The following is an 18,674-nucleotide window of genomic DNA, read 5'->3' as shown; positions in this document are numbered from 1 at the left end:
GACGTGGGAGTGGGTGCAGTGCTTTCTCAAAGAGCAGCTGAGGATGGCAAGATGCACCCCTGTGCCTTCTACTCCCGTCGGCTAACCCCTGCCGAATGCAACTACGACATTGGGAACCGCGAGCTGTTGGCTGTCAAGCTCGCCCTTGAAGAATGGCGGCACTGGTTAGAGGGGTCAAAGGAACCATTCGTAGTGTGGACAGACCACAAGAACCTGGAGTATATCCAAACAGCCAGGAGGCTGAACTCCCGTCAACAGCGGTGGTCTCTGTTCTTTACGCGCTTCAATTTCACGCTCTCCTACCGCCCGGGATCTCGCAACATCAAACCTGATGCTCTTTCCCGGATGTTTCAGAAGGACGAGACCACCGCCATGACAGCTCCCATTCTTCCCAGCCACTTGGTCGTAGCGGCCCTCACCTGGGAGATCGAGAAGCAGGTCATGGAGGCTCTTCGGGACCAGCCAGGTCCAAGCACCAGCGCCCCCAACCGTCTGTTTGTTCCAGCAAATCTCAGGTCACCTGTGATTCAGTGGGGGCACGAATCCCGTCTGGCCTGTCATCCCGGCATCACTCGCACCCTTCATCTGGTCCGCCAGCGGTTCTGGTGGCGGGGGATGAGACGGGATGTCCGAGAATTCATCCGAGCTTGTCCCACTTGTAACCGAAACAAGACTCCCAACCAGCCTCCTGCTGGGTTGCTGCAACCCCTACTCATACCCAAGAGGCCCTGGTCCCACGTTTCACTGGACTTTGTTACGGGCCTTCCGCCTCTGACGGACACACAGTCATCCTTACCATTGTTGACCGCTTTAGTAAGATGACCCACTTCGTGCCCCCTTCCCAAACTACCCTCTGCTAAAGAGACCTCCCAGGTGGTCCTGGAACATGTGTTTCGTATCCATGGCCTACCCCAGGATATAGTGTCAGACCGGGGCCCGCAATTCTCAGCAACCTTTTGGAAGGAGTTCTGTCATCTCCTTGGGGCCACCGCCAGCCTATCGTCTGGATTCCACCCGCAGTCAAACGGCCAGACTGAACGCATGAACCAGGAGCTGGAGAAGGCACTGAGGTGTGTGGCTTCCCAAAATCCCCGGGCCTGGGCTCAACACCTGCTCTGGGTGGAATATGCCCATAATTCACTCACCAGTTCCTCCACCGGGCTCTCCCCCTTTCAGTGTGTCTACGGGTATCAACCTCCACTGTTTGCCAGCCAGGAGGCGGATGCCACCTGTCCGTCTGCTCTTGCGTATGCCCGCCGCTGCCGCCGCACTTGGGCCCAGGCTCGCACTGTGCTCCTGAAGTCTGGAACCAGCTACGCCGTCGGTGCCAACCGACGGAGGACCCCAGCACCTACTTACCGGGTTGGTCAGAAGGTCTGGCTGTCTGCCCGGGATCTGCCGCTGCGGGTTGTATCACGAAAGCTGGCCCCTCGCTTCATTGGTCCTTTTCCTGTGCAGAAAGTCATCAGTCCAACGGCGGTCCGACTTCAGTTGCCCGCTTCCATGCGGGTCCACCCCACCTTCCACGTCTCCAAGGTCAAGCCGGTCCATGAAAGTCCCCTGGTCCCTGCAGCTCCGGCGCCACCTCCTCCGCGCCTCGTAGATGGCGGTCCTGTCTTCACCGTCCGGCGGCTGCTCCGCTCTAGGCGAAGGGGTAGGGGTCTCCAGTACCTCGTTGATTGGGAGGGATATGGTCCAGAGGAGAGGACCTGGATCCCGGCCAGGAGGATAGTGGACCGGACCCTTATCACTGACTTCCACCGACTACATCCTGATCAGCCTGCAATCCGTAGGGGCCGTCCAAGAGGGGTTCCTAGCCGTCCGGCCCGCCCTGCTCCTGTCTCAGTGCCTGTCCTGTCTCCCGACCGTGACCCTCCAGCTCCTTCTGAGGATGAGGAGATTCACTCGGACCGCTCGGAGGAGTTCTGACCCGCCGCCTGCTCCCCTCCACCCTCCCGGCATGATGTTGTTCTTGGGACTTCTGGGGCCGTCCCTTGGAGGGGGGTCCTGTCATGAGCACTCTCTCTCCCTGGTAGCAACATTAATTGCATTCAATTATCTTCCACTCTGCTCACCTCCCTCTCTCTACTCAGCCTAACTAGCTCCACCTGCCCTGCTCTGCTCTTGTTACCTGGCCAGCTGCACTGCATTTCCCACTCACCATCCTCACCTTGCCTCACTCTGTTCTAATTACTCTGCCAGCTGAACTGCATTTCCCCACTACCTCTCCCAGTATATCAAGCCCTGGTTTTCAGCCAAGCCCTGTCAGATCGTCTTCAAACCCGGACCAGTAACCTGCCTGTCTGCGCTCTGACTCCTGTTTGTGATACCGATCCTTTCTTGACTGCCTCCTTGTTCTACTGCCCCGTCTATCCCAACCTGCCTTCTGGACCTCGACTACTCTCCGATCTTCAGCCCCTCCGGTAACTCGTTTCTGCCTTCTGTCTCTCACCACGATATTTGCCCAGCCCTGATCTGTACTTCTGCCTGCCATTCATTTTGCTGTTGTGTGTGTGTGTTCCCCCAGGTCTCCGACCACCAGATGAGCGTGCCCAGACGTTTCACCACCCTCAGCCCGATACGCCGCTCCATCACTGGGGAACACACACACTAAGCACTTGGACTGGACACCCCCGGACATTTGGTGACCCCCGGAGCACAGGTACCCACAGGAGGACCCTGAAAGACCCCTGACACCCCTGGGACTCCTCTTCCCGCCTGTAACCTTGAATAAAGAACTCTGAATTTGAACTTGCGCTCTTGGGTCCTCTTCTGTTCGTGACAGCCAATAGTGTACAAAGCTGTCATCAAGGCAAAGGGTGGCTACTTTGAAGAATCTCAAATATAAAATATATTTTGATTTGTTTAACACTTTTTTGGTTACTACATGATTCTATATGTGTTATTTCATAGTTTTGATGTCTTCACTATTATTCTACAATGTAAAATATAGTAAAAATAAAGAAAAACTCTAGAATGAGTTGGTCTGTCCAAACTTTTGACTGGTACTGTATGTTGTAGCAAATTCGGGGGGCTAGCCCCGACCGGGACTCAAACCAGCGACTGTGAAGCCAACGCCTTAACCATTACGGCAAGAGGTCTGAACCTCTTGACGAGCTCGCTAGGTGTTGGCCTAAGGTTGCTACACTACTCCTTTCCTAAGGGGGATAACGTGTCTTCACCCTTCTCTATACCGAGTACCTACACTGATAAATTACGTTTTATTTTTGTACTATGATGGCAACACCACTAAGTCAATGTTTTAAAGGATTAAAACAGGACCAAAGCGCGCCCTAGTTCTGCCAGTCCCCACCTAATCAGTCAGTCCTTAATCATTTGTAACATTACAAGGAATGTTGTCCCCTTTTCTTTGTCTTTGGTGTGTGAGAGTTCCCTCAGAATATGGAAAGTATATTTACTTTCTCTGACCACATCTTTTAACCTAAAAAGTGTAACGCAATAATTGTTTGGGAGAAGTGGAGTAAGCAAAATAATGGGCAAACAACTCTACGAACGTTTTCAACTTTGCATATAAAACTCTGCAGGATAGCTTTGACTCTGTTAAATAGTTCCTTCAAATAGTTCCTTCATTCATGACTACGTTGGTTTCTCTCACTGAAAGGGGAAGTTGTACCAAAATGGCCTCTCGTTCGACCTCTTACAGGACACATGGCAACATGGGCCCGGAGATTTATGTTTCACATCCTCTCGTTAGGAAAGCGGAGGGCCCCACGAAACAACATCTGCAGGCAATCTAGCTCCTGCCCCTTGTCACTGGATCAGAGCTCACGACCTGTGTGTGTGGTGTGTGTGTGGTGTGTGTGTGGTGTGTGTGTGTGTGTGTGTGTGTGTGTGTGTGTGTGTGTGTGTGTGTGTGTGTGTGTGTGTGTGTGTGTGTGTGTGTGTGTGTGTGTGTGTGTGTGTGTGTGTGAGAGAGAGAGAGGACCAGAGATCATACAGTATAATACAGTCAAGATACTTATCTTCCAGCTCCCAGGAAGTGACCGCTTCCATTAAGGGCCAAATGATGGTGATCTTTATGGTTCATCAGAAATAGAACACACAGAGAAGAATGGAAATGGAAATATAATCATGTTCATTATTTTCATAATGTTTGTTCTCTTTATGTTGACCTCTGTGTTCTGTGCATTGAGTGGAAATGGTTGGGAAACAGCCCAAGTGGCTTACATTCTGCATCTAGGATCCTCCCGTTGGATGACGTGTTCAGAGGAGAGAGTAGATCCCTCTAACCACTGATGCGGGGTCAGATATTTAAAATCCTCCTAAATGGTTAATGTTAGGATTCAGGGTAGGGTTCTCTGATGTTAGATCTGTGTGCACTCTGCTTTGAGGGTTTTGAGTTGTTGAGTTTTCACTGCACGTACAGTACTGGGGTATATAAAGCTTTAAGAAACATCTACTGACACCGTCTTATGTGCAAGAGGCCCTCAGAAATTACAGGAAGTTGGGCTTGGCACAGGAAACTGATGCACCACATATCTGAGTTGCAAAGAATAACTGTAGATTTAGCAAAAAGGGATGCATTTACAGTATACTGAGTTTTGGTTTAAATCATTTGCCAAGAAAAAATGCATTGTGTGTATAGTTTATTTTGAATTACACAATCCACTTCCCATGCATAATTGAAACACCATACTACTGTGTCATAACTGATGCATAGTGCCTGAAATGCGGTTTTCAACATATAGTCAAACAAACAACCAGAAAACGGTTACAGTAAATTCATGTCACTTCAAAACAAGGCCTTCAAAACAAGGCCGGATCTCTATGGCAAGATGCATCATTCATCCAAGTTTCGTCAAAATCGTCCCAGAGCTGTCTGAGATACCGCATGTGACTAAGGTATGAACATAAGAACGAACAGATGGAGACAGATCCACAGTCCCCTCCCCGATTTCTTCGTGGGGGACAATGATGGTTTCCGAGACGTTGCAATACAATAACCTACTGAGTAACTAACCAGTAATCACCAGCAGATGGTGTAGTTTTGTCAGATGATCATCAGTGTACGGATGGAGTTTATCTCTGTTTGCCTATCATAAACTGCAGGGACGTATTGCCCGAAATGCCAGATGGGCTGGTCCATTTTTAGCCCAGTGGACTTGTCTCACTTGAGTATTTTCCGCAAAATGATCATTATCTGGCTAATAATGGGGGCCTCAAGGGAAGAAATGGGCCGGTGTGGGGGTCTCGAGGAAAACATTTTTCTGGTGTGTTAGAAATGTCAGGGCTGAGTTCTAGTCCCTGAGTTGCAAAGAATAACGGTAGATTTAGCAAAAAGTGATGCATTTACAGTATACTGAGTTTTGGTTTAAATCATTTGCCAAGAAAAAATGCATTGTGTGTACAGTTTATTTTGAATTACACAATCCACTTCCCATGCATAATTGAAACACCATACTACTGTGTCATAACTGATGCATAGTGCCTGAAATGCGGTTTTCAAGCATATAGTCAAACAAACAACCAGAAAACGGTTACAGTAAATTCATGTCACTTCAAAACAAGGCCGGATCTCTATGGCAAGACGCATAATTCATCCAAGTTTCTTCAAAATCGTCCCAGAGCTGTCTGAGATACCGCATGTGACTAACGTACGAACATAAGAACGAACAGACGGAGACAGATCCACAGTCCCCTCCCCGATTTCTTCGTGGGGGACAATGATGGTTTCCGAGACGTTGCAATACAATAACCTACTGAGTAACTAACCAGTAATCACCAGCAGATGGTGTAGTTTTGTAAGATGATCATCAGTGTACGGATGCAGTTTATATCTGTTTGCCTATCATAAACTGCAGGGACGTATTGCCCGAAATGCCAGATGGGCTGGTCCATTTTTAGCCCAGTGGACTTGTCTCACTTGGGTATTTTGCGCAAAATGATCATTATCTGGCTAATAATGGGGGCCTCAAGGGAAGAAATGGGCCGGTGTGGGGGTCTCGAGGAAAACATTTTTCCGGTGTGTTAGAAATGTCAGGGCTGAGTTCTAGTCCCAGTCCGCCCCTGATATACTGTATGCACTTCTGGAGAGGGTGGATTGGAAGGACAGAGGCGCTAACCTCTACTAGAGAGATCCTGTGTGTGCAGACCTGTCGAAGGGTCAGAGCTATGTAGTTAGGTGACAGGGTGCTGACGCTTACAGGCTCTTGTGGTATGGCAGAGCCTGCTGTCATCCAGAGAATATCCTCCATTGTCCCCTCTCACTTTTATGTCATTTAATGGTCTTTCTGCCATCAAAACGAGTCTTGTCCCTCCATGGTCAGCACTTATATGTCAAAAAAATGGCCTTACATGATGACGAAACATAAGGGTATATGAAAAATGTATGCACTCACTAACTGTAAGTCGCTCTGGATCAGAGCGTCTGCTAAATTACTAAAATGGAAAATGGAATAAGCCACTATAGTAGCCTACATTTTTGCAGATGCTGTTATCCAGAGAGACTTACAAGAGCAATTAGGGTGCCTTGCTCAAAGACACATCAACAGATAGGCTATAATGTTTTTCACCTAGTCGGCTCGGGGATTCGAACCAGCGACCTTTCTGTTATTGGCCCAACCGCTAGGCTAGCTGCCACACAGTCTTAATGGGTTAAATTACACGTCTATTTGACTGTATAGACTGTGACCAGCCCATTCTATGTGAATGCTTCCAGCAGACAAGCTTGCCTGAGTGCCAGTCTTTTTGTGCTATCATGCCAACTTCATTGTGTTAGGCTTGACAATTAGCAATTGAGTGTTGGCAAGAGCACAAACAGATCTGAGACCAGGCTACAGAAGTTCTGAGAAGTGCTATTGTAGTATTGAATACTATAATGACTGCTTTTCTATAACGCTTGCGGTATAGACAAAAGGAAATGTGTGTTCACTGAATAAGAAAATAATAAGCCACATTCCACAACTTCCTCTACAGGCAACAGCTTTACAGAAAAACAACATCTTGCAGCATCGACCATTCAGTAACAAAATGAACTAACCAAGTTCTCCATCCCCCTATTAATTAGTTAACTATTTATGTTTGAAGATCATCCAAGTCTATCATTTTTGTAATTGGGAAATGTATAAGATATAACAACCTATCCAATGTGTAGGTTATTACATTGCACCGTGTCTCGGTATTTTATTTCTGGCCATGTCACGTGGTCACGGGGACAGCAGCTGCTGACAGAGAAATGAGAGAAGGGGAGAAGAGGGGATATTAATAAGTGGGAATTCTTCACATAATTATTAATAAATCCGAGACGTTTATAATTATTATTTTTGCTATAGTCTGTCGTTTTGGTTGGCGCGCCGGCGGGTGGAATTCAGAATGACTTTTTCATCTGTGTAGGTTACTGTAGTCTAGATATTTTATACAGATGTCATACCGTTTGCGGTTTATTTTTCCATCGACTGGAATATATTTTAACTTCTGAATGGAAAATTAATTAAGCTATAGACTAGGCCTACTTTATAGAGCATTCGAAGGCGTCTCGTTATTTTGCACTTTAGTTATTTGCATCGTTTTTGCCTAAAGGGAAATTGAGTGCCAACAATAAAATCGTGGTTTTCATGCGACTTGTGTTTCAAGCGCTCAATTGACAATGAAACATCTCTCAATCACTAAGGACTTCCAAGCAAGAGGAACGAGGACATGCTGACACGAAAATATCTGAAGATACGGAATTGTCATCAATACCTTGACAAATACTTCAATTGGAAATCATTAGTGTGGTGCGTTCTCTTTAGCATTTAATGCGCACTATTGGCTGGCCTCAGTCATCATCGTGCACCTCCGCCGCAGACATTTATATCAGAAGCAACAGGCTGAGCACCGCGCACTGGTGAGAAAGTCGCCTTTCATTGGAGAAATTCACTTCCTGTGTGTTTATGCAAAACCATACGAGCCGAGTGATGTCGTGCTGACTACAACTCCCCTTTAAACTATCTGGGATAGGGGTGACAATTTGTTGGAACTGGACCTCAAGACGCGCCCACTTAAAAATCGCGGGCGCTGTGCATTTCGTTTACGCGCAGGCGACACACAGCTTTGGAAAACCCGACAGTGCATGTGGAGTGCTGATGGTTGACAGGGCGAAAGAGGGCGGTCAAAACACAGACGCGGTAAACAGCGTGCCTTGGCTATGGTTTCATATCTAACTCCAAGGAGCTGGGATACTTAATTTGCTGTTCATTCAGAGAGCTCCTCATCTACACCTCAAAGACAGCCACGCATGCCCCAGAGGACCTTTGCACAGCAGCACTTCATGCCCGCCCTGGTGATGCCATGCCCCGCAATCACAGCGGAGATGAAGGCGGTACGGGGCTCTGGATGAAAACCTCTCCCGGCCACCGCGCCGAGGGCTATGACTTGAAGGATGTGGAGTCCGGCGGAAGGATGATGAACAACGCCAGTGCTGGGGACGGTTTGCTGTCGGCCTCCAGCGCTACAGGTGCGGGGGGTTCGGATAGCCTGAGGGGAAACAAGGGAGCCCGGCTCAGCCTGCTGGGAAAGCCGCTGATATACAGCGCTCAGAGCGGCCGGAGAAATGTCCGTTACCGAAGGCTGCAAAACTTACTGTACAACGTGCTGGAGAGACCACGAGCCTGGGCGTTCATCTACCATGCGTTTGTGTAAGTGAAACATTTCATACATATATCTGCATGGTATGAAGTCTTCTTGCGTAGTTGTTTTATTCCGCAATCCGTCAGAAACTCATGTATCCACCTGTTGCGTCCACCTCGAAAGATCCTCCTGTGAGTTCTACCACGATAAATGGCTGGACACATTTCTTGGAAATTCATCTCATTTGAATAAGAATGGGGCCATGATGTCTGATAATCTGAAATGATCATTTCAATAGGTTTTGGACTTTCCAAAAGGCAGTCATTCTCTTTTATTTGTATTTTTACCATAGCTCATATTTTGTTTTACTGAACACATTTATAACAGGCAATCATATGCTGCTGTTTTATTTGTGATAGATCCTACCCAGGATCTATCACAAATCTATCCAACCCCTGGTCAATTAAATTGATGTGCTGTATAGCCAACCAAGACCACTGATGGCCAATAATGAATGCAGAGAGAACCCCCTTTCTGCATTTCAAAACCCCCTCTCAATGACTCACACTGTTGAATTGCTCAAATTATTCAAGAGCTATTGTATAGTAAACATTGGACACAATGAACTGTACAGATGCCTTGTCTAACTTTAACCCAGTTTCTCACAGCAGGACAATAATCCTGCAGCAACAGGAAATGTGAATTATTATGTGGATATTTACACTGACTGTACAAAACATTAGGCACACCTGCTCTTTCCATGACTTCCCTTATTGATGTCACTTGTTGAATCTACTTAAATCAGTGTAGCTGAAGGGGAGGAGACAGGTAAAAAAATGATTTTTAAGCCTTCAGACAATTGAGACATGGATTGTGTATGTTTGGCATTCAGAGGTTGAATGGGCAAGACAAAATATTTAAGCGTCTTTGAACAGGGTATGGTAGTAGGTGACAGGCGCACCGGCTTGAGTGTGTCAATAACTGCAACGCTGCCGGGTTATTCACCCTCAACAGTTTGCCATGTGTATCAAGAATGGTCCACCACCCAAAGGACATCCAGCCAACTTGACACAACTGTTGGAAGCATTGGAGTCAACATGGGCCAATATCCCTGTGGAACACTTTCGACACCTTGTAGAGTCCATGCCCCAACGAATTAAGGCTGTTCTGAGGGCAAAAGGGGGTGCAAATCAATATTAGGAAGGTGTTCCTAATGTTTTGTACACTCAGTGTATATATGTAAATATTTATATTATGTGGACATTTTGTGTAGGGGTTGATACATTTTTTTGTTAGGGCAAATCTGGTCTGACATTTTAAAGTGGAAATTACAAACTTTAGAAGCCTTTTTAAACCTTGAATACACTAGAAGTTTGCATTTGTGTAAGAAAATTCCTGCAACAACATGATGATCAAATTAAGATACAACATTAGTATAGATTCACTAACAATCTTCTCTCGTAACAGACTACGATGTTGAGTAGGCTACAGTGATGAGATTGAGCACTATATAAATTCATATGAGCACACGCTATACGAGTTCTGTGTACCACCTCTATATGAGTTCTTTATATAAGCATTGTGTATGGGTTATTCTGCAAGGCCCTTACAGTGTTGATATTAAGCAAGTACTTTACTGTACATGAGATCTGCTTCTATAGGCCTACATCACTTCTATATGTTCAGCATATGAGTACTTTATATGAGTTCTTCTGTTTGGCCATGAGGGGGACCAGACCAGATACAGGAAAGAGTAAATCTTCACTGTGTCTCTGTCCATCTGGTCTCCGTCAGATGGCTCCGTTTGTTGACCAGGCGACCAGCTGCATTTGATTTCCTGCGTGTGACAGCGCTGCTATCACTGTCTGTCTCTCTGAGCCGGTCTGGAGGAAGGAAGTGTGTGTGGACGAGTGCATGGTTCTGAGCGTGTTTTGAGAATCAACATTCTGGGGTTATAGGGGAAGATCTGGCTAGTTTGTGTTTGTGTGTTGGGGATATCTAGAGATCAACTGTGGGGTCACAGTTCCTTGTCACTCTCTTGCATTGACAGGCAGCTTATCAAACTGATAATGTTCTTCCAAACGTGCCTTATCATTGTGCCATTGAGCCATGCAGTAGACCCATAGGGCTATGTGCATGGTGTTTCTGATACAGTTCAGTATATATACATTATTTGACAATTATTTTCCTACCCACTGCCATGTAAGAAATGAGAACAATATTCTTACTACCCATAAAGCATCACTGTATTATTGCTCAGTGATGTCATCGTGTCTGGGGTCATCATGTCTGGAGGGGGGTGTCCTTTTTTATGATCCCCTGAAGAGAGTGTGTCCATTTCACGTCCCCTAGTTGTTCATGTATGTGTAAATGATAGATGCACACACACACACACACACACACACACACACACACACTATATGTTAATGTTTTTAAACATATGTAAATTGTAAAGTCTTTTGTCTGTAATGTATTTTTCATTATGTGTCGGACCCCAGTAAGACTAGCTGTCGCCATTGGCGTCGGCTAATTGGGATCCTAATAAAATCCAAATCAGGCGACATAAGGGGTGGGCTGGTTACATAATTACGTTTTCAACAACTGCATTGTCCGTTTTTTAGTTTTCTCTTTATTAGGGCCCATAAATCTGATAGGCCAGATTTGTTGATCGTATTCTGGGCTGCAGAAGCTTGGCTCTTTGGTAGCGCATGGTTGGTTGGATCATGGCTGGGAAGTTAGTGAATGATTTATTTCAGCCCTGGGAGATGAGCAAGAGTAGAGTATTAGATATGAAGGATATCTGAGCCCCCCCCCCACCTCACTTAACTATAGATCATGATACTGATACTGGATTATACTGTATAGATCCTATGTGATTGCCTTTATACTTGCCAGGTCATCTGTAGTAATTGGTGTGACGGGGCAATAGTTGGCCTTAATATGCAGTTTAATGGCTTATTCACTCTGTTATAAGCTTTTAGAAATCCAATGGAACAAAATGTTGATGATTTACTATAGACTATCAAACTCGAAAGGATGCCATGTCTGCACTATACTGTACATAAGCATATGAATCTTTTTCAGCTTGAGGTCTTTCAAATCACAGTTGTTTAACAAGGCAGACAGGTAAAGGCAACCAGATTTCCTTGTCACACATGTGATCGCAATTGTCATCAGATCATTAGCAATGTCAATGTTATGATAAATGAATCAAGATATATGACATGCCTTTCATGCAGTTTGTTTCGTTTTTAAAAAGGCATTATGTAAGAACTACTGTTTATTTGTGTTGTTATTGAAGAGGGGACTTTAAGCAGTCAATCCTAACTGTATACCTGGGGCTCTGGGTGTCTGTGTGTGTTGTGTTGGTTCATTATCTGCGTCCTAGTGATGACCTTTCCTTTGATTAACGACTTTAGAATACTCTGGGTATGAATGAAGTGGCTGTCAGAGAGGATTTACGGAGCTACTCATGTTTTCGCATTGCACTTTCTACGTTTCACTAATACGTTTCACAAATGTTCTTTGGAGGAAATCGTAATGAAAACGAAACATGGTTGAAAGGTCAATTCTGTTGGAATGAAACATGGTTGAAAGGTAAATTCTGTTGGAATGATTTCCAAATTCAGTCGAAAGTTGTAACTGTTTTTAATAATATAATTTTAAGAAGTGCAATGGGCTGAGGTGGTGCCTTGTGGTACAGCACTTGTGTATAAAGACAATTACTGTAGATCATCTTGCCTTGAGAAATATGAACACCCACAGACACAGGTTCACACCAGGTATAAGATCATAAGATCATGTAAGATTAAGATCATGGTCTCAAATACTTCATGATGATATAAGATTGCGCACAGAGCCCAAGCAGGATATGCACTGTATGTATTTATCCATTTCATTTGCCCATTTGTGAGAGGGAGAGCAGGATCAAGGTATGAGCCAGTCTTTGTGCCTAGCTGCCTGCATCACTGCCCGCCCGGGGACTCGTTTCCCTTCTGTCTACCCTCCTCCGGTCCCCCCTCCTTCCCCCAACACTCAGACACACAGTGCCGCCATTCATCTTACCTCTGGATTAATGAGTTCTTATCCCTGCAAGTATGTCAGGGGCAGTGAAGCGTGTGGAAATGGATACACGCATGGAACCTTCCGCCTCGTCAGGTTCCTGCGCTGGCATGCGGGGCGGCTAAAGCCGGGTGTACACTACATGATGTTGGCCCCGATTGAGATGTCCCAGACAAGTTTTTGAGATTTTTAAATCTAATCACATCATCACATCATTGTTTTCGCCAGACAGCGTGGTATGGAGAATCATCACGACCAAGTGAAGTATCTTGTAGTGTGTGACCTCCATCTGTGCCACATCGTTTAGTGTGCGCACCACGACGTTGGCAAGACATAAAAAACTACAGGAAAGACGGTCGTTTAATGCGAGAGGTTCAGCGATGTTAGGATTTTGAAAGTCGCGTAGTGTACACCTGGCTAAAGACACCAAGGGTGTGTCCCAAATGTCACCATTTTCCCTATATAGTGCACTACTTTTGACCGGGGCCCATAGGGCCCTCCGTGCCATTTGTGATGCAGCCCAACCCGCGAGGGAGGGAGTGAGGGAGCACGGAACGGTGATCCAAACTCCACGTTTTCGGACAACGGAACACTATTCAGAACCCAGTGTATTCTAGGGTGTTCGTTCCCGTGTCTGGCCAGGGTTGATGGTTGCAGTGTCTGTGGTGGATGGTGGATGAATGGTGTAACGCTGACAGCATCTGTGCATCACCCCCAAGATGTTATGCAAGACCGTATTTTTGCAATCTCACCCCTTTCTATGATTGAGTTGTTCAGGAAGTAAGTCATTTCCTCATGCAGATTCTACAAAAATGAAGGATTTGTATGAAACTGATATCAAATACACATAACCTTGAGCTGCTGTAATCAATTCATCTGTCCCTCTATCTGTCACTCTATCTGACACATCGAAATGCCACATCTTCTTCTTCCTACTCCACTGCCATGTTGTCTTTTCCAGGTTCCTCCCGCCTCCAGCAAGCCGGCATTCATCAACACACCAATGTCATGAAGAAGACGCACATCATGCACCCATACTACACTGGCACACACTGACACACACTGCAATGGAAGTGTTGGTGCCAACGCTATTCACATTCTACGCTGTGCACTTTTTCAGTGTACTGGCCGCTTCTCGGCCTACACAGATCAAATCGAACTTATTTAAAGTGCATTAAAACATGGCATGCATTACATTGCGTCACTGACTACCCACCCCAGAGCAATGTCAATAGATTCAGTAAGATCCCATACACTCTCCCTTGTTTTCCCCATTGGAAGGCATGTGTAGTGTTTACTAGCTAGCTCTCTTGACTCAATGGAAAAAGCATGAGTCTACACGCTCAGGCAGGCGAAGGTGAAGTATTTCAGAAGCAGCGACGCAGAGCCAGTAAACACTGTGTCTAGCGGTGTGATTCAGTAAGAAGTGTAAATGTCGTTAAGAGAGAGGTGCCTTTTGAAAGAGGACAGGGTGTTTTGATAGTCACAAGGACCCTGCTTGACACAAAGCAGACGCGTCAGACAGACGCACTTGACGGAAGAGAAGACGGTGGCTGGTTGAAGCAAGGCCAGAACAGAGGTGATGACGAGAGGAAGCTTGAATAGAGACGTTGATGTGAGGAAGGAGTGCAAGTGTGTGTGTGTGAGGAAGCTTACTTGCAGTGGTGGAAAAAGTACCCAATTGTCATACGAGTAAAAGGAAAGATACCTAGAAAATGACTCAAGTAAAAGTGAAGTCACCCAGTAAAATACTACTTGAGTAAAAATCTAAAAGTATTTGGTTTTAAATATACTTAAGTATCAAAAGTAAATGGAATTTCTAAAATATACTTAATATCAAAAGTAAAAGTATAAATCATTTCAAATTCCTTATATTAAGCAAACCAGACGGCACCATTTTCTTGTTTTTTTCATTTATAGATAGCCAGAGGCACACTCCAACACAGACATAATTTACAAATGAAGCATGTGTGTTTAGTGAGTACGCCAGATCAGAGGCAGTAGAGATGACCAGGGATGTTCTCTTGATAAGTGTGTGAATTGGACCATTTTCCTGTCCTGCTAAGCATTCAAAATGTAACGAGTACTTTTGGGTGTCAGGGAAAATGTATGGAGTAAAAAGTACATTATTTCCTTTAGGAATGTAGTGAAGTAAAAGTAAAAGTAGTCAAAAATATAAATAGTAAAGTAAAGTACAGATACCCCCAAAAAACTACTTAAATAGTACTTTAAAGTATTTTTACTTAAGTACTTTACACCACTGCTTGCTTGAGACGTCTGCAGGAGGAGTGTGCAAGTGTGTGTGTGTGTGTGTGTGTGTGTTGAGCCCAAGAAGAGCACAGGCGGGGGAGTATGTTAGAGCCTTCGTGCTCTGAAGACGTGTCACAAAAAAGCTCTCCCCATCCACCCAAGTGGCCAAACATTCCATTTGTGTGACAAAATGATTTTAACATGCTAATTATATTTAAATCATATTTAAATCTTTATATATGTATATATTTTGTTACTTGCTCCCCTTGTCGACAACATTCATATTTTACGTTCTGCATAGCCTGCTTCTGTATCACACAGGTTTTTATCAAGGACTCTCCTTGGACTAGGTCGGTTCAGTAGATGAATCATCCCAATTTGATGATTCATGAAATAAGATTATATCAGATATATCGAAGCCTATAAGACCCAACACTGAGTTGAAGATCCACTCATACTTCTGTAAAGAACTCACTTTGAACTAAAGGTAGCTTGTTGAAAAGCTGCCAGACTCTCACACGAATCATCAGACTTAGGAAATGCAATGTTATCAGATATTCCGACTCTTTAGGTTCTAGCATGGAGTTGTACATTCACTTCTATACCCCTATATGCCTATGTGAGTCACTGAATGGCCTCCGAAACACAGGTGTCTAATTTCAGTACTATGTTTGCACTGAGGGTGTTCCCACATAACTGTTTTTAGAGATGGCTTATCCGCAAACATAGAAACAGACACAGGGCACTCCCACACAGACGCATTGTGGTACGTTGCTTTAGCTAACAGATAAACCTCACTCATTTACCTAAACCAATACCCTACCATTTTCCTCCTACATGACCGTAGGTTCTGAGAAAGCTGTGCGACATTGTTTGATCTTAATGACACCCAGATCTCTGCTATCACGGAAGTATCTTGTTGTTTCATGTAGAGGCTCACTTTCAGTTTGCTTATGGGAGGTTTGTATAACTGACAAGGGCACAGACAGTCATAGCAGGGCTTTGCATCAGTATTGTGGACTCATTCTGAGAAAAGTACCCACAAGCTCTTTGCCATCATCATCTCTGTGTTTTGATCATGCTTTCTTTCTATTGCTGTTTTCATTGCTGTATTCCCCCCATCTGTTTCTCTCACTACCCCATCTCTCTTTCCTTCCCTTTTTTTCTCTCCTCCTCAATTGTTTATTTGATATTATGTATCTTACCCTCTTATCTCCGATGGAGATACTGTTTGTTTGTTTGAATCGCTGTCACGGCGCACAGCCGTGAAAGCCAGCATTAGCGGCTAAGTATAGTGACTAGCGAACTACCATAGCGAGGACACAGACATTCTGAGCAAGGAGGGAGGAATAGAGCCCTGTACGGGCATGAATTTTAAGCCTGAGCCCTACACATGCTTGCGACATTCAGGCCCTACCCTACCCAGGCCCGATGCTGCCCAATTTAAGGCCCTACCTGAAACCCAAAATCAGAAATAACTTCCTCCGTTAGTAAATCCATTAGCTGCTCCTCTCTGTCTGTCACTCGCCCGCACACTGCTCATGGTGGCTTTGAGTCGGTAAGTATCCATAGCAACGGCTCCGCTTAGGCTGCTCAATGATGAGAAAGCCGTGAGCTGTTAGCTACTTTTTGTCACTCTAAACTCCGACAAAACCCAACATTATTATTTTCGGCGAAATAGCAGAGCTCTAGGGAGGGAGCACGTGCGTCGGCTATCCGTCCTCTCTTGGCTTTGTTGTCTTGTTAGCTGGCTCCTTTACTGTGTTGTTGTTGTTGTTGTTGTTGTTGTTTCTGTTCCTCAAGCGTTAATCACAAATGATGGAGAAATTAGGCCAGCAGATGCTAGCCTCTGAGGGAGATGGAGGGGTGGAGGGATGGAAGAAGGGGGAGGCTACTTGACTAATTTCGGGAGCTAAGAGTTCGGTCTGAGAGCATGTTATGTGTATTTGGACGTATTTGGACTATTAATGCTGTCTACTGGCAATTTGGAAAATATCCAAAATAGAACTTAAAAGCTAAGACGAGCTTGAGCTCCTTCTGTCATTGGTCTGAGAGAGTGTAATGTGGATTTGGACAAATAACTTGGGATTTTAAGGGATTCTGAGAATGTGTCATAGGCCTATCCAAAATAGAACAAAGAAGCTAAGACATTCAACCTCCTGCTTGGATTGTAAGTAAACCCAACCATCCCTCAAAACCTTCTTTAGATCCTCAAATTGAAAAGGGTGCAGCAGGTCAGAGTGCAGCATGTCATCTCCATAGCAACCATCAAGGCTGTTACTAGACGGGGTGGTAGGCTCAAGAAAAGGCACACTCTAATGTCTCTCTCATCTGGCCAGTATAGCACTTCTTACCAAACAGCTAACACACTGTCACCCACCGCTAGGGTAAAGCTACTCTAGTTAGCCATGGGAGACAGTTAGCCACTAGCCATGCCCGGGTCGCCACTGCTTCCCTCTGTAGTGCTATATTTAGCGACTAAGCTAAGTGTGGACGTCCGTTCCCCCCCTCTAAGAGTAACACAGCCACTCCCCCCACCCCACCCCGACACACACACACACACACACACACACAAACACACACACACAGTAGAGCTATTGTGTCCCTCTGATCATTTTAACGTCACATGGGTTATGTGCACCTCAAGCAGCACTGAAGCCGAGGCCGGCCTGACCCATGGGGCCCTTTGCTGGTGATTAGACGTCATCATCAGGCAGTAGCATCCTCTGCTATGCCACACTAACAATGGAGGAGTTTGCATAGTAGTGAGGGAATCAAAACATGGTGTTGACTTCTATATGGGATTCCTATGTTTATGGATTTGGTTTCCGCTCCCCCCCCCCCCTCGAATGTATTTTGCTATTCAGTTTGTCACACAGGTTTACTTTGGGTTAAGTATCCCTAGCGGTTGCAAATTACACAAGCTTTGGGTCAACACTTCTGTCTTGAATTAGTTATAATAAAGGCCTATAAAATGCAGCTTAGTGGAATCTTTACAGGGTGCCCACATAGTATTTAATGCAGCACCATCTTATCTAACGTAGGTTCGGTCAACATTGTGATGTGGTCAGCATTATTTAAGGGAGAGCCATCCAAGGGCAGTGGGTTGTCTACATTGTGGTCCAGTTAGCTAACGGTGTTGGTGCCCGGAGTGGTCAGCAGCAGATAGAGAGCGAGAGAGAGAGAAAGAGAGACAGAGAAAGAGAAAGAGAGAGAGAGAGAACAACACAGAGAAGAGCAGCAATAGATAGAGAGAGAGAGAGGAGCAAGGTTGGTCCCCTGGTAGTGTGGGTTGGTGTCAACAGTATCTGGGGCCCTCTGACCTCCATGTGTTACCCACAGGGCCCCATGACAGCTGGCCAAGCAGCCTGTCCATCAACACCGGTGTCCCCTCCGCCTTGAGAGGGAGATGGAGGGAAAGGGGGGAGAGAGCAGGGAGATGGAGGGAGGGACAAAGAAAGAGAGGGAGTGAGGGAGAGAACGAGCAAGATAGATAAGAGGAAAGAAAACTAGAAAGTGGAAAAGAGAAAGATGTGCTGTCTGGTTCTCTCTAGTGCCACTTGACTGGAAGGCAGTGCTGATTGGTGGACACATGGCTCCATTCTGTCATACTACAGCATGTCAGCAGCAATACACACAAAAAAAGGTGCTATCTAGAACCTAAAAGGGTTCTTCGGCTGTCCCCATAGGAGAACTCTTTAAAGAACCCTTTCTGGTTCCAGATAGAACCGTTCTACATGGAACCCAAAAAGGGTTTTTACCTGGAACCAAAAAGGGTTACCCTATGTGGACAG

General features: G+C 45.4%; 1 protein-coding gene across 2 annotated transcripts in view; it reads left to right on the top strand.

The window, feature by feature from the left end:
• Positions 1–7,304: 7,304 nt before the first annotated feature.
• The window catches only part of LOC121570755 (potassium voltage-gated channel subfamily KQT member 5-like), a 125,899-nt gene continuing 114,529 nt past the window's right edge, over positions 7,305–18,674 (top strand). For both annotated transcript variants that reach the window (XM_045216498.1, XM_045216497.1), the window contains exon 1: positions 7,305–8,636. In XM_045216498.1, coding sequence (XP_045072433.1) covers positions 8,290–8,636 — 347 coding nt within the window. In that variant the 5' untranslated portion in view covers positions 7,305–8,289. The remainder of the gene's footprint in view (positions 8,637–18,674) is intronic.

Source organism: Coregonus clupeaformis, unplaced genomic scaffold (genome assembly GCF_020615455.1).
Source record: "Coregonus clupeaformis isolate EN_2021a unplaced genomic scaffold, ASM2061545v1 scaf0724, whole genome shotgun sequence".
NCBI classification, from domain to species: domain Eukaryota; kingdom Metazoa; phylum Chordata; class Actinopteri; order Salmoniformes; family Salmonidae; genus Coregonus; species Coregonus clupeaformis.
Note: the sequence above shows the minus strand (reverse complement) of the source record. Positions and strands in the feature narration are given on the sequence as shown.